The following is a 13,161-nucleotide window of genomic DNA, read 5'->3' as shown; positions in this document are numbered from 1 at the left end:
ATATAAGAATCAGCACATCAATCACCAAGGCGCGTATTAAAATTTCGGCAACTTCATGCCGGATACGCCAGCGAGAGCGCCAGGCCCAATAATACGATTATTCGCTAATAATTCTTGGCTGTTTTCCAGCGCTTATCGAAGGCAGCTAATCTAGCATATCAGGCCAAAACCCGTAGCGCTTCGATGCGTGGCATACAGAGCATTATTAGTGTGCTTACTTACACCAGGGCCCAGAAACATGCCCAATCAGGTTATCCCGTTCCAGCTTTCATGCAGTAGTGCGGATACCTTCTATTGCTTTGCATTAGCGATCCGAGCATTTCAGTTTTCTCATCTTTGCTATGTATTACATTGTCTTCTAGCCTTGGAGCTACTGCATGTACTAGTCTATAGACAGTTACCGTTTAAGCAGGCAGACATTTAGTCATAGGACACTCCGTAAATTGATTTAGGCAGTCCCGATGGCTTCGCATTCTCAGACATGCTGCTCGCTAATATCTAGCGGCAGACAGTAAACCTATACAATTCCTAGTCTTATCTGCCAAGCATTAAGGCAAATTTAGTTGAGCCATTTTTGAGTATAACAGCAAGGCGTGCCTTCTCACCGAATGTCTGAGAACTATCTAAGGTCGATATGAGGGTGGCATTAACCCCCAAACTCTGAACTATTAAGTCCTTCTGGTGAAGTTAGTTATATAGAGAGAAGTTCTTAATGTTACACGTAATAATGAAAACCACTTGATTTGACTGCTATTTTAAATACATTCTTTTTCAAGGTTGAATTTACATAGTATCCTGTATTCGTAATACGTTAATCGTGATATCATACGATGGTTTTCAACCATTTTAAACCTCTAATATTTTATTTCATCAATAATATCCAATATCTATCGGGATATATGTCTTATTTCATGTTTCAATAATCAATGAATCATTGACTATAGGGTGTATATACGATGATAGATTATCAGAGTTCCAAGTTTTGTTAAGTTTACAGGGTTTAGCCCAGTGTTTGGGATGGTTTCAGCCTTCGTATTCAACCTGCATACTGCAGTGACGTGTAATGTTTTGTAGATAAGAAATTACGATACAAATCATCCATGTCACGGAAGCAACGGATAATCTAACACACATGGCGTGGGGCTGCCGCATGTTTTGACTCAAGAGCCTGTCTTGGTCGCCAAGTTTATCCCGGAGTCTTTATACGCCAGTGGTGTGAGGCTGTGGCGTATCGGGTTTTCATTCGTTGGCATCAATCAGGCTGAATCGACAAAAGCATCTAGATCTGTCTTTTTTTGTAGAAACTCTACAAGACATCAAAGGCCCTACGGTTTCCGTATATCTTAGATCAAGCTGAACTCATGAACTCTTGAACCGTTCCTTCCACCACTCTCACAGGCAAGTCGACAATCATGCCTTCCCTCATCCCAAACCGATGGTCCTTCGGGGGCAAGAAAACATCAAAGGGAGGCACGCCGGAGGAGGCCACATCTCAGAGGGATTCGGTGCCGTCCACGCCTGTGCCGTCCACGCCGGTGTCAGGCGTGTCGAGTCGTAGACATAGCCATCCTGACAAGCGATATACAACCAGTGGCATTGACGACGCTTCTAAATACCGAGCAGTATGTGAAACCGTCTTCAATTGCGAGGATATGACCAATAAAAACTTCTAGATGATAAAATATTTTCATAGCCGATTGACTGCGTGCCAATGGCTACCTCCACAGAATAGCTCTTCTGGAGTCTTTCTACGTCGGTCTAGGGGCGTGTACATGTCAGAGCCAGACGATGTTAATCCCATGCTACTTGCAGCAATCCAGAAAATCAACGCTACAGTTGCTTTCACTATGATGACCGAGACGACAAATATTATTACATCGCTACTTACGCCCGGGCAAACAGAATTAATTCTTCCTGACGGCTTTCAGGTTCAAGTAATTGACTCCTACGCTGATATCGCGGGACCGCACTCGTATCTGCTTAAGAAGCATCAGTATTCTGCATTGATTCGAGAAGAGCGTCTCCTTCTCGTTTGGAATGACGATTTAAATGCCATATTAAGCCATGCAGCAGATGTAGAAGGAAAGCTACTATCCATGGTAAGTGAACCAGAGGCCAAATCTGTGCAAATATGTCATTATCCTAATATAATCACATCAGATTTGGGGAAGTCCCGCACCGATGTTTAGCAACCCAGTCACAACTGTGACAACTCCTCGGGAATCGGTCGTAACCTCCCCTGCAGCTTCCACATATCATCTGACTCTCGACGCTGGAAGAGAGCCGCAGCAAATCGACCAAGGTCGTAGCACTCCTACGGATAGTTCTCCAGCTAGGCTCGGTGACGAGGAAGCTAAACATCCTAAGGAGTCACTACAGCGACCATTAGCAGTAACCAGCGCAATTTTCGTTGGAATGGCCGTAATGCTTCTCGTTATCCTGATTCTGGGATTTGGCATCTCCAATTTACTTTTGGAATACTCGATTGATGGCGGTGCAATGCGGTTTGCACTTACGGCAACTCTCCCAATATTTTTGTTGTTCAGTGTCTTCTTCATGATCGTCCTCTTCACCGATATATTCCAAGCTGTTGGACCGATCAAGACGCTCAAGACCAACTCACGCTTTTATTCCCCGGTTGCCCCTGACCTGAAAACGGCGTATTCCTTAGGATTCGAACCACCCCGCATAACAATTCAAATGCCAATCTATACCGAGAGTCTTGAAGGTGTCATTAAGCCGACCATCAGTAGTTTGAAGACAGCAATCTCTCACTATGAATCACATGGAGGTTAGCAGTCTGTTTAAATCAGTTGTAATTGTTGTTAATCTGACATATTTTAGGTACGGCGAATATCTTTATCAATGACGATGGCTATGCCTTGCTTTCCGAAGAAGAGAAGCAAGAGAGAATCAACTTCTACCATGACAACAATATTGGTTGGGTGGCTAGACCTAAAAATAATGAGGATGGCTACGTCCGAAAGGGGAAGTTCAAGAAGGCCTCCAACATGAATTTTGCCCTGAATGTCTCCAATAAAATCGAGGCAGAACTCATCCAGCGTATGACTCCGACATTGGAAAAGTCCGATATGGTTGATCCTATGCAGGAAGAGATTGTCTATAGACAGGCTTTCGATCATATCATTCAGTCCGATCCTCGTATTCGAGGAGCTGGCGGTGATATCCGTGTGGGGGAAATTATCCTGATTGTTGATTCGGACACTCGAGTCGTGAGTCCAGATAGCCAGCGCAACTGATATTCCTATGAGATTTACTAATTGCGATCACCAGCCGGCCGACTGCCTTCTATATGGTGCCGCCGAGATGTTCCTAAGCCCCGAAGTTGCCATTATCCAGCATTCCACCGGCGTTATGCAAGTTTCGAATGATTATTTTGAGAATGGTATCACTTATTTCACCAATCTCATCTATTCGGCGATTCGATTTGCGGTAGGCAGTGGCGAGACTGCCCCTTTTGTTGGTCACAACGCCTTTCTTCGATGGCAAGGTAAGCTTCATCTGAATGAGAAATGAAAAATGCTGATAGCGTTGCAGCGGTTCAGTCCGTCGGCCGTCCTGATGACGGATATGTAGCCTTTTGGTCCGAAAGTCATGTATCGGAGGACTTCGACATTGCTCTGCGTCTTCAGATCCAGGGAAACATCATTCGTTTAGCTAGCTATCATAACGACGAATTCAAGGAAGGCGTCTCACTCACTATTTACGATGAACTATCCCGCTGGGAAAAGTAAGTATCTTACCGTCCTATGAATTTTCATCCAATGGAAACACTGACATCTGCAAGATACGCATATGGCTGCAACGAACTCGTCTTCAATCCTATCCATACATGGGTTTACCGTGGTCCGCTGACCAAGTTATTCATGACCTTTCTATGGTCCAACCTGCAACTTTCCTCCAAAATCACCATTCTTGGATACATTTCCTCTTACTACGCTTTGGCATCTGGTTTTCCCTTGACTGTGCTTAACTACTTCCTCGTCGGCTGGTTCGAGGGTTACCTAGATAAGTTTTACATGGAGTCATGGAAAGGTACGGTAAAACGGTCCAGAAAGAATGAAACAAAAATGAAATACTAATTAGTTCAATAGTGTTTCTTAGTTTGCTCGTTGTCTTTTCGGGAGCTGGAAATATCTCGTTGGCAATCATCCGCTACCGTCTGGGAGAGAAGTCACTGATGGCATCCCTCCTGGAGAATTTCATGTGGATGCCCATGTTTGCTATCTTTTTCGGTGGACTTTCTTTCCATCTGAGCCTGGCGATTCTAGCCCATATGTTCCGGATAAACATGTCCTGGGGAACTACGGCAAAGGAGAAGGACGATTCAAACTTCTTCAAAGAGATGCCCAAGATCTTCAAGAATTTCAAATGGATGTACGCGGTCGTACTTCCGTTTTTCCCGGCCATGATCTACTTGGGTTGTTTTGCTCCGCGAGGTTGGACAATTACTGAAGTCGCTGCAGTTGTCCCCATGTCCGTCACCTTGGGATCTCACGTTTTGCTGCCCTTGCTTCTAAACCCATCACTCATGGTTTTCAATTACTAGGTTTCATTTTGTTTCTATTACGAAGGATACGAAGCTCTGATGATTATTTCCAATTGCCATAATACTTTTATATAGAAGGGCACGTGATTTCGGAAGGGAGATGTATTGTATTTAATTCATATGGCAGTGTTTGAGCATTGTGGATAGCGAGACGGGCATTTTTTCGGGCATCTATGTAGGTTTGATGGTTTACCGCAATTCATTAGGTTTCATCTATAAAACTCGTGTTATGCTATTATTCATGCTTCCCCAAAATCGATTTCATGAGCTAAATATCCACTCGGAAGATCTATGGACAATATTGAGCGTCATTGGCTAGAAACTTAATTATAAACATATGTAATATAGGATTATATTAAGAAATAAGATAAAGGCTGGTTTCTCCTAAAGAAGTATGCCTCAGCTATCCAGTTCAAATATAGTCATCCTAGAATATCCACCGCCTAATTCAGGGTTCCTGAGTATATTCCTGTTCCAAACTGTGATCCTGCGTTTTAGATAATGCTGCCTGACATCAATTGATACCGCCGGCCGCCCATGTTATTAGCACTTTTATTTCTTATTATATTATACACATATATTATATATTGAAACTATTTATTATTTCTTTATTTAAATTATTCATTATTTACTGGATAAATTCAGCCGGCAATCAACGTTGCGCATTGAAATGCCCTATGCTATGTATATAAAAACCCGAAAAATAATCATTCCCTAGCGTCTGAATCACCCGGTTCCCCAACATCTCCATACTGATCAGTTCCATTCTCCAAGCCCCTTTGAATCAAGTCTTTAAAATCCACACCGACTTCGATCAACATAGAAGCCTGTTCATCCACAATGTTCAAACACTTCTGCCACACGCTAGTGTCACGCTGTACACTACTGAGCTGCCGCACAAGGGCTGCATTGAATTCATCTAGATGCTCCTTTGCCCATTTGATGCAGGCACTAGACATGATCGGCGGGAAGCATTGTTGGTATATGCTGATCGTGTTCTTGATCATAGTAAAATAAACAAATGAAATTTGAAAAATGTATATTTGCAGATCACCCTCGAAGATACATTGTCGAGCTCGCTTCTGAATCACCTCGGAGCGTGCACCAAGATAGGCGCTACGTGCGCGATCTTCGTAGCCAAGACGGGTCAGCAAGCCGACGTTTGTCTTGGTCGACACAGGGAAAGAATGCTTATCGATCAGTATTCGAGAGAGAATGCCGGCAAGCTTGGCGGCGCGTTCATCTACTTTTTGGTTAATGACATCTTGGGCGACGCTGTTTCCCCTCAGCCCTCGCGCCAGTTTCCGTAGTCTCTCGACGCTAGAAACAGCTTCCTCAAAGTGATGTAGTGCGATGTCGATGTCGAGCTCATCAACTTGACCTTCAACCCATCGCAAGTTATGTTGTTTGCCATCCACATCGATACGAATTTCAGGTTTGTCTTTTTCGTCGACTCCATCAACCATGCCGGACTGTCTGGGCCCTTCTAGTTGGGTCAGGGAGCGAAGTGCATCCCCAGGTTTGTTTGCAGAGTCAATTTCCGAACGTAGAGCCTTGCGTAGCTCTTCCACAGTCTTCCTGAAGGTTGATAGTAGCTCATTCTTAGCCGAGTTAGTGCGCTGATCATATCGGTAGGTATATGATTTGGAGCCAACTCGGATGTTGATGGCATGAGCCACTCCTCTGTCTTCAGCCTCGGCGCGTGCTGCTCCAGACCCCAGATTAGCGCCGAGATCTATCATGTCGATGTCCTGTAGCTGCCAGCATACTTCAGCCACTAGCTTTGTCGGTGCTGGGCCACGCTGGTGGGTTGGGCTATTCGGATCAATCCGTTTTCGTTTCTTGGCAGCTACAAGGAGATGATCATTGAGCAAAACAATATGTACTGGTCGCCGAGGCTTCCACGTAGCAGAGTCAAGTTCAACCCAATGGCCACTTTCTAATACAATATGCCGGCCGGGGATAGCTGGAAGGAACTTTTGAGACCCTTCCACCGTTTTCCATAGGGTTTGCAATTGCATGGTCCACATGTTCTCCAAGTTCGCAACGGAGCTTCGGTTACTTCGCTTCGAGGTACGATCATCCGGCGGTGACAAGGGGTTCGATCCGCTACTACTGTGAGTCTGGCCTAAGGCTGTCGTAAGCTCAGACATCAGAGTACGCAAAGTTCGCATTTCGCCTTTGAGTTTCTCGGCTTCTTCGCTGATCTTAATAAACTGTGTTCGATTCTGATATACATTTTGCTGTAAGTCGGTCGACGTTCGGTTCTTAACCTTGCGTAAACGTTGCTGGTAGTCCTGGATATCTTCCTCAGATGCGTTGGCAAGAAGCCCGGCGACATCTACGAATCGCGAGTCAGCAGTATCCCAGACTGGGCAGAGCATCTTGCTTACACTTATCAACTGGCAATGATGGATCTCTTAGTGCCTTCAGATTGACCTCCAGCGGTTGACCAGGCCCTCCTTGTGGAGCCGATGAAGCTGTCGGCACAGCTCCCAAACCTCCATACCCTTGTAGATCGGATGGAAGACTAGGCACTGGGGGAGCATCCAAGGTCCCATCGGGCAGCTGATTGAATCGCGCCGAGTAGCGTCGCTTAACGAGGTCAGATGTCGCACCGCTCTGCTGGGGAAGAGGCGGCCTGGGGGCCTCGGAGGATGAGGATGGGGGTTTGGGTGGACCTGGGGCGGATATGGGTTTCGGCGCGCTGATCTGAGGGCGACGACGCGACTTGTTCTTGTTGCGCAGGGTCAGGCCGCTGACCTCCAAGACCTTGTCCAGCTGAGAGGCCATAATGGGACTCAGGGCAGGCCAGAATGATAATCAATGGGGAAGGTTGAGGACGATAACTGACTGGAGACTGAAACGTCACCTGCGGCAGGGGCCACTGCGCTTGGTCACTGGGCCCGCCGCGGAATAATAATGATCCACCGACTCGAAATTAATTTTAGCCGCGTCAAGGCAAACTCCGCGGCGAGCTTCAGGTCAACAACCATCATCCCCGGCCCTCGCATCATTGATAGCCTGGCCATTGGCTGCGTTTCTATATCCTACCCGCTGTATCGACTGTTTGCTGCTTCTATAATTCTTCCTACCGCCAACATGAAGACATCAACGTTGGTAGCTGTGTCAACAGGCACGGTATTGACCGGCTTTCTGGGTACGCTGACCATCTCAACCTAACTGACTATGACGTACAGCAATGGGGCTAATGACAATTGGCAAATAGCATATGCGGTTTGGTTCGATTACAAAAGGCAATCTGACCCCGAATTCCGAAAGTCCCTGAAAAGAAATAACCGACGGATGGCCCGCGTCGAAAAGGAGGAAGCAGAGGCACAGGGCGCTGCTCAACGGGAAGAGATCAAGAAGGCCGTCTCTCGAGCCAAGGATGAAGGTTTCCCTACCGACCTAGAGGAGAAGGAAACGTACTTTATGAGCCAGGTAGCCAAAGGAGAGGGCCTCTGTGCTGACGGTATGCTGTCATTAGTAATGTATTTGGTAACTGTTGCTGACTTGTTTACAGGCTCGGATAATGTCGAAGCTGCCCTCGCTTTTTACAAGGCTCTTAAAGTCTACCCCCAGCCGAAGGATTTGATCTCGATATACGACAAGACCGTGCCCAAGGAAGTGCTAGAGATACTTGCTGAGATGGTTGCCATGGACAGTGGACTGAAGTTGGGTTCTTTCACCGGCGAAACTGGTAGCTCTGATGGCCACGGCGTCGAGTAAATTGTGCCATCTTCGTTCAATTGACTGTTCGTCGTAACCGGGGCCCTCATCAACTATTTCGCCCATCCCGCATCTTTCGCCCCGGTACACAGCCTAGTAACCATCCTTTCTGCTACAATATTCGCTCTCCGCTTTCGTACTGTATACTTATCGGATTCTCGTGGACCAGGAGGTGCGAGGATTCTTCATTCTGGAGTGGCATGGAATCATATCTTGCGTCGAGTCCGGAACTGGTTTTGTTATATTACGAGGCAACTTGATGCTGGTACTCTTTGCCCGCTACGGAATTCTTTTTTTAGACGACAGGATTCTAATTGTATTTTACTCTACAAATTTATGAGGTCAATCAATTTTTAATTAGCTCATGTTCTTACTTCATATAGAATCGACCTGAATTTTAGACTTGAATACCTTAGCACTCACCCTTCTTTCAATGTTCACAGCAGTTGAATTGCAAAATTTCCCCAGAAACAAACATATAAACTGCCAAGTAGACTCCCACTATAAATTTCTCTGCACGTTAGCCATTAATGTTTCCCAAATGAAGAAAGATCCATCCTTCTGCCTTCTCGTCCGAAGACTCAAATGGGCGATATCAGACGGCCGCTATCTTTTCTTCAAGACTATCATCCCCGTTTCCATACACCACGTAGCCACCATTGAGTAAACGTCCCCTGTCTTTCACACATACAACAGCTGTCCATCCAAATGCCAAGGTACTGACAGCAAGATACGGTAATGTCCACCACCTCCAGGCCACCATCTCTTGATAAGCACCAGTCAAATCAACGCCCGTAAGTGGTAGCAGTAAAAGAGCTCGATACCATGTTTCGGGTGTCCAACTGTCAATCGGGTATGCAGCGCCATTTATGGATTCAGCGATACGAGTGTTGATCCTATTTTCAGATGTCATGTATGTCACAGCGAAGACGTAGATGAATGCCGATAGGACGAATAGAACTAATAACCCCAATAGCAGAGTCATTATCAAAAGGATTGGTTGGTTTTTCTATAAAACGAGTGAGATTTTTCCTCCTTATTGTAAATTGCACATGGTCGGTAAGAGCATACCCTATTTCCTTGCAAGAAAAATGTGATCACTAGAAATGTAATACTTAGGACCAATCCATATCCGGCAGCTCCATTTGTAGTGTGTCCTTGGTTCAAAGACAGCTTCTCAGGCAAGACATGAATTTTAAACCCCGGGGAATCGCTGTTGAGGGCTTGGTATGTCATAACCTGGGTCTTTTGAATATGCAAGAAGGTTACCATCTGAGACACCAAGGAGAGTTGGATAGTTGAGAAGATAAGAAGGAGGGCATAGGGAATTAAGAGACTTCTTTTGGTGCTCATCCTGTTGTAGGTTAACCTTCTGAAGGCAGTTCAGCTTCTCGCCGAATCCCTCTTATCCAGTAACCAATCTTGGTAATATCAATGATATAGTCTCATCCGCTGGATGCAGTGTGTGTAGAATGAAATGTGATGTGAGGTTGGTTTCCAACCTCGAGGAAGTTGCCAATGCCGACCTAAGGTAATAAATATCTGCAGCAACACAAAGAGTAGCATGAAGGTTCATGGTATCCTTGTTGTTGTCACACCTGTAAGATTTAATGTAATTAGTGCGCTTTTCACTTTAGGAGACATAGAGAAACATATCCAATAAAGAAGATTATACACTAAATTTTACAAGTGTCACAGGCCCACACCATTTGGATAATGGATATCGACATGGTCAATTTATTCTTGTAATCCGAAATAGCTCAATTTCAAATGTCGTGACGAGTGTCAAAATACTACACACATAAATTGTTTCACATATTCGTTTCATTCAATCTTGATATCTAAAAGAATAAATCAGTCCCAATTTCTCTTGACTTCCCTTTTTGTACTACGTATTTCGCTATTACCTATGCACAGTACATTGACTGAACACCACTGACACTAAAGGTTTTTGGATAAAGTGGCATCAAGGAAGAGAAATCAATTCATCAACTGATGCCAACCTTCACCCATCAGCAGTAGGATATTTAAAACCGAGCCGAAGTTTCAGAAAAAATCGTGGTCCTTTCTTTGCTCCAAACCTATCCAACAAGGACAACAGGAGAACAATGATTCTTTGTACAACCATGCCATGTTCTTACAAGCACAACCCTCAATCAAAAATAACGCAACAAAGACCAGAAGCTCTTCAAACTGGCTTCATGTATTTAGTCCAATAACTAGACGCCAAAAACTTGTGTCGTCAGACATAAATACTACAAGGGTACGAACAGGTCATGCAGCCCTTGGGTGACATCTGAGCGACAATAATAAAACTTTTCAGAGAAATACCTGAGGTGCATTCATAAGTTTGAAACCTCAATTATGTCATTTTGGACTGGAGCATATGTTCGATACAGCATTAAATAAATTGGTGTCACATACATACTCATTAAACTGAAAATGCCTGGGATCGTGTGCGAATGTATCAATTAATATTGATCAAACTGGGTAGAGTTATACAAATGATTTTCTACTGAATTAGAGCAATTGAAAACATATATAGCTTTCCTGGTTAGCGGCTGTTTCCTGAAGTTGTACCAATGTTATAAACGATTGTTAGTTTACCCGCCCAAGTTTGCATATTTTGAGCGCGTCTAGTACAAGTATTCGATTGTAAGGACAGAATGGTTCTAATTTGCCATATTTTTAGCTTCATTTTCATCCAGGCCTTGTGCTACGTTCGCTCTTGGATCTCGGTGTATCCATAGTATCTCATTTCCTACAGAGAAGCGAGACAGCGAGTAAGATGAGAGACTCTGTGAGTATAGTAGTGTGTCAAAAAGAGAGCGATAACGTACACATCCGAGTCAGAATCTATGTAGAAAATGGAATAGTGATAAAAACCTTGACGTATTTCAAGTGCTACCAACTGACATCTTGCGACCGTCCCAATATTGTACAATCAGGTGCAGTTCTAGATACCCAAAGATCAATTCATCAACGAACTGAATTCAACTTAGTACTACGTATACTTAAAACATGAAAATTTGACATGCGAAAGGATGTTAATGGAGGCCGCAGCGACTAAAGCGCAATCCGTAATTGTGTCACCCTAGGACTTTGGCTTTTGGGGGGGAGGAGCACTGTCATCATCTTCGATTTAACCCCAGCCCTAGCACTAATACAGACAGCTGAATATAGACGTGGAGGATCATCCTAGTAATTTTCAATAAGGTGCCAGTCTAATATTGATCATTGGCCGGAAAATGTATAGCATTTTGTCTTGTTCAAATAGAAGCTCGCCGAAGAAGGCAATAATTTTCAAACCAACTACTATACATAGCTCATCTAGAGGCAGTAAGATTCAATCGTCAATAGGCACCTTGCAGGTACAAAGTTTCCAAGCTTCCCTGGTAATAAATAAAAGTTAACTGATGTCTATGGCGAGACTCTCGTCATCGTACGGTCATCCGCATTTCGTGGATACTTGAATTCCGAATGGAGCATCAAATAATGCGTATTCAGTACTGAAACGCCACATCTAAAGCACCGGAACAAAACTTCCACATATCGCAAGAAGCATCCGGTTTTTGCGTACCGAAATGTCATTATGATGGACTGCTTAGGACTATGAAAAACCGACAATATTTATTGAGCCACATTGTAGCAGCATATGCGCTCTTTTTTATCTCCCGTACAAGACCTAAAATCGAAAATACTGCTTGGCCTCTGCTCTTCATTTGAAGATAGCCCATGTGGTAAACTGCATGGCTTGAATGAGCTCTTCATTTCTTAACATCCTCAGTAAAAGACGCCAACCCAGAATGCCCGGCACCGAAGAAGCGCAAAGACTGATCAAAGAATTCTCGGACAAAAATGTCGACAACTGTTGCCGCACGTCGACTTTTTCTCTTGAAGTAGAGGAGGTGAGATAATTTCTATCCTACTTTCAAGAACAGCCACAGCCCGTTGAATGTTTAATTGTTGACATGTTTCCAGTCAGTCCGAGGCCATATACACCAAGAATTAGTTGGTTGGCTGTTCTATCGGAAATTGGCAGCGGACTGCTGGCGTGCAAACGTTTCACTGCACGGATTTGGACTGTAAGTTCTTACAGACCGCGATATATACATCATGCTGATACTGCTACAGTCTCTTCGAGAAGTCCGCGGTCGAGTGTCTCGCCGACGCAAGCTGGCTTGAACGATATCTCATCCAACGCGGCGGACGATGCAAGCCCACCAATATCGAAGCACCGACCTGCGAATTTCCAGATAACCCCGTCGAACCCATTATCCCGTTGCACAAAGCAGTAGAGACGGAGCGTAAACTACTGGACGATCTGGAGCGCCTGATGCGGCTCGCAGAAAAGGCCGGTTGTTACTCGCTTTGTACAGCGCTCGACAGACGGTTTCTGCAGAAGCAGACTCAGCATGTCAAGGATCTGGCGGATCTATTGCAGCAGACGGTCCGGGTCTCAAAGCACCCGGGTCATGGAATTTTCCATCTTGATCGTGAGCTCCGCAATGCTAATGGCAATCTGCCTTGGGGTGGGCTCAATGATCCGGATTCTGTCACTCTTGAGGTTAGATCGCTGTGTTCGCAACTGGAGAACAGTCAAATTTCCGGTCGTCATTAATTGAGCGAAATCAAATAGATTGGGTATCCGATATATATGTACTACAATGTGTAACTATCGATGGCAGTGCATATACCATTGATCAATGTATCCGTAGTGCCCAAAATAACGCCAGAAGAATGCACGTAAGGCGTAATTGGTCGTGAAAGAAACCCCCAACTCCAAGATATGAGATCAAAGAAACCAAACGAGTCAAGCCGCCTATAGAGTTTGTAGGCATTTCCCAAGATCAAACTTC

General features: G+C 44.7%; 5 protein-coding genes across 5 annotated transcripts; 3 read left to right on the top strand and 2 right to left on the bottom strand.

The window, feature by feature from the left end:
- Positions 1-1,412: 1,412 nt before the first annotated feature.
- On the top strand, positions 1,413-4,570 carry BGW36DRAFT_296356 (glycosyl transferase family group 2-domain-containing protein; the record flags this gene model as incomplete). The annotated part of the gene is made up of 8 exons (XM_046211259.1): positions 1,413-1,622; positions 1,674-2,099; positions 2,161-2,791; positions 2,845-3,233; positions 3,295-3,511; positions 3,559-3,751; positions 3,809-4,056; positions 4,116-4,570. 8 exons carry the CDS (start codon positions 1,413-1,415, stop codon positions 4,568-4,570), a joined length of 2,769 nt encoding a protein of 922 aa, XP_046072559.1.
- Positions 4,571-5,152: 582 nt separating this feature from the next.
- On the bottom strand, positions 5,153-7,464 carry BGW36DRAFT_461763 (putative exocyst complex component Exo84). Its single transcript, XM_046222142.1, has 2 exons — positions 6,964-7,464; positions 5,153-6,911 (listed from the first exon to the last, which is right to left on the bottom strand). The coding sequence occupies exons 1-2, from the start codon at positions 7,361-7,363 to the stop codon at positions 5,278-5,280; spliced, it is 2,034 nt and encodes a 677-aa protein (XP_046072558.1). The 5' UTR covers positions 7,364-7,464; the 3' UTR covers positions 5,153-5,277.
- Positions 7,465-7,672: 208 nt separating this feature from the next.
- On the top strand, positions 7,673-8,302 carry BGW36DRAFT_295391 (putative mitochondrial import receptor subunit; the record flags this gene model as incomplete). The annotated part of the gene is made up of 3 exons (XM_046211176.1): positions 7,673-7,730; positions 7,800-8,045; positions 8,097-8,302. The coding sequence occupies 3 exons, from the start codon at positions 7,673-7,675 to the stop codon at positions 8,300-8,302; spliced, it is 510 nt and encodes a 169-aa protein (XP_046072557.1).
- A 595-nt stretch (positions 8,303-8,897) lies between these two features.
- BGW36DRAFT_450608 (uncharacterized protein) lies at positions 8,898-9,655 on the bottom strand (the record flags this gene model as incomplete). Its single annotated transcript, XM_046221807.1, has 2 exons — positions 8,898-9,311; positions 9,374-9,655. The coding sequence occupies 2 exons, from the start codon at positions 9,653-9,655 to the stop codon at positions 8,898-8,900; spliced, it is 696 nt and encodes a 231-aa protein (XP_046072556.1).
- Positions 9,656-12,108: 2,453 nt separating this feature from the next.
- On the top strand, positions 12,109-12,923 carry BGW36DRAFT_296280 (ferritin-like superfamily; the record flags this gene model as incomplete). Its single annotated transcript, XM_046211250.1, has 3 exons — positions 12,109-12,210; positions 12,284-12,387; positions 12,437-12,923. 3 exons carry the CDS (start codon positions 12,109-12,111, stop codon positions 12,921-12,923), a joined length of 693 nt encoding a protein of 230 aa, XP_046072555.1.
- Positions 12,924-13,161: the final 238 nt, after the last annotated feature.

The sequence above is a fragment of the Talaromyces proteolyticus genome (genome assembly GCF_021365285.1).
Source record: "Talaromyces proteolyticus strain PMI_201 chromosome Unknown BGW36scaffold_6, whole genome shotgun sequence".
NCBI lineage: Eukaryota > Fungi > Ascomycota > Eurotiomycetes > Eurotiales > Trichocomaceae > Talaromyces > Talaromyces proteolyticus.
The sequence above is the reverse complement of the archived record's forward strand: the minus strand, read 5'-3'. Positions and strand labels throughout refer to the sequence as shown.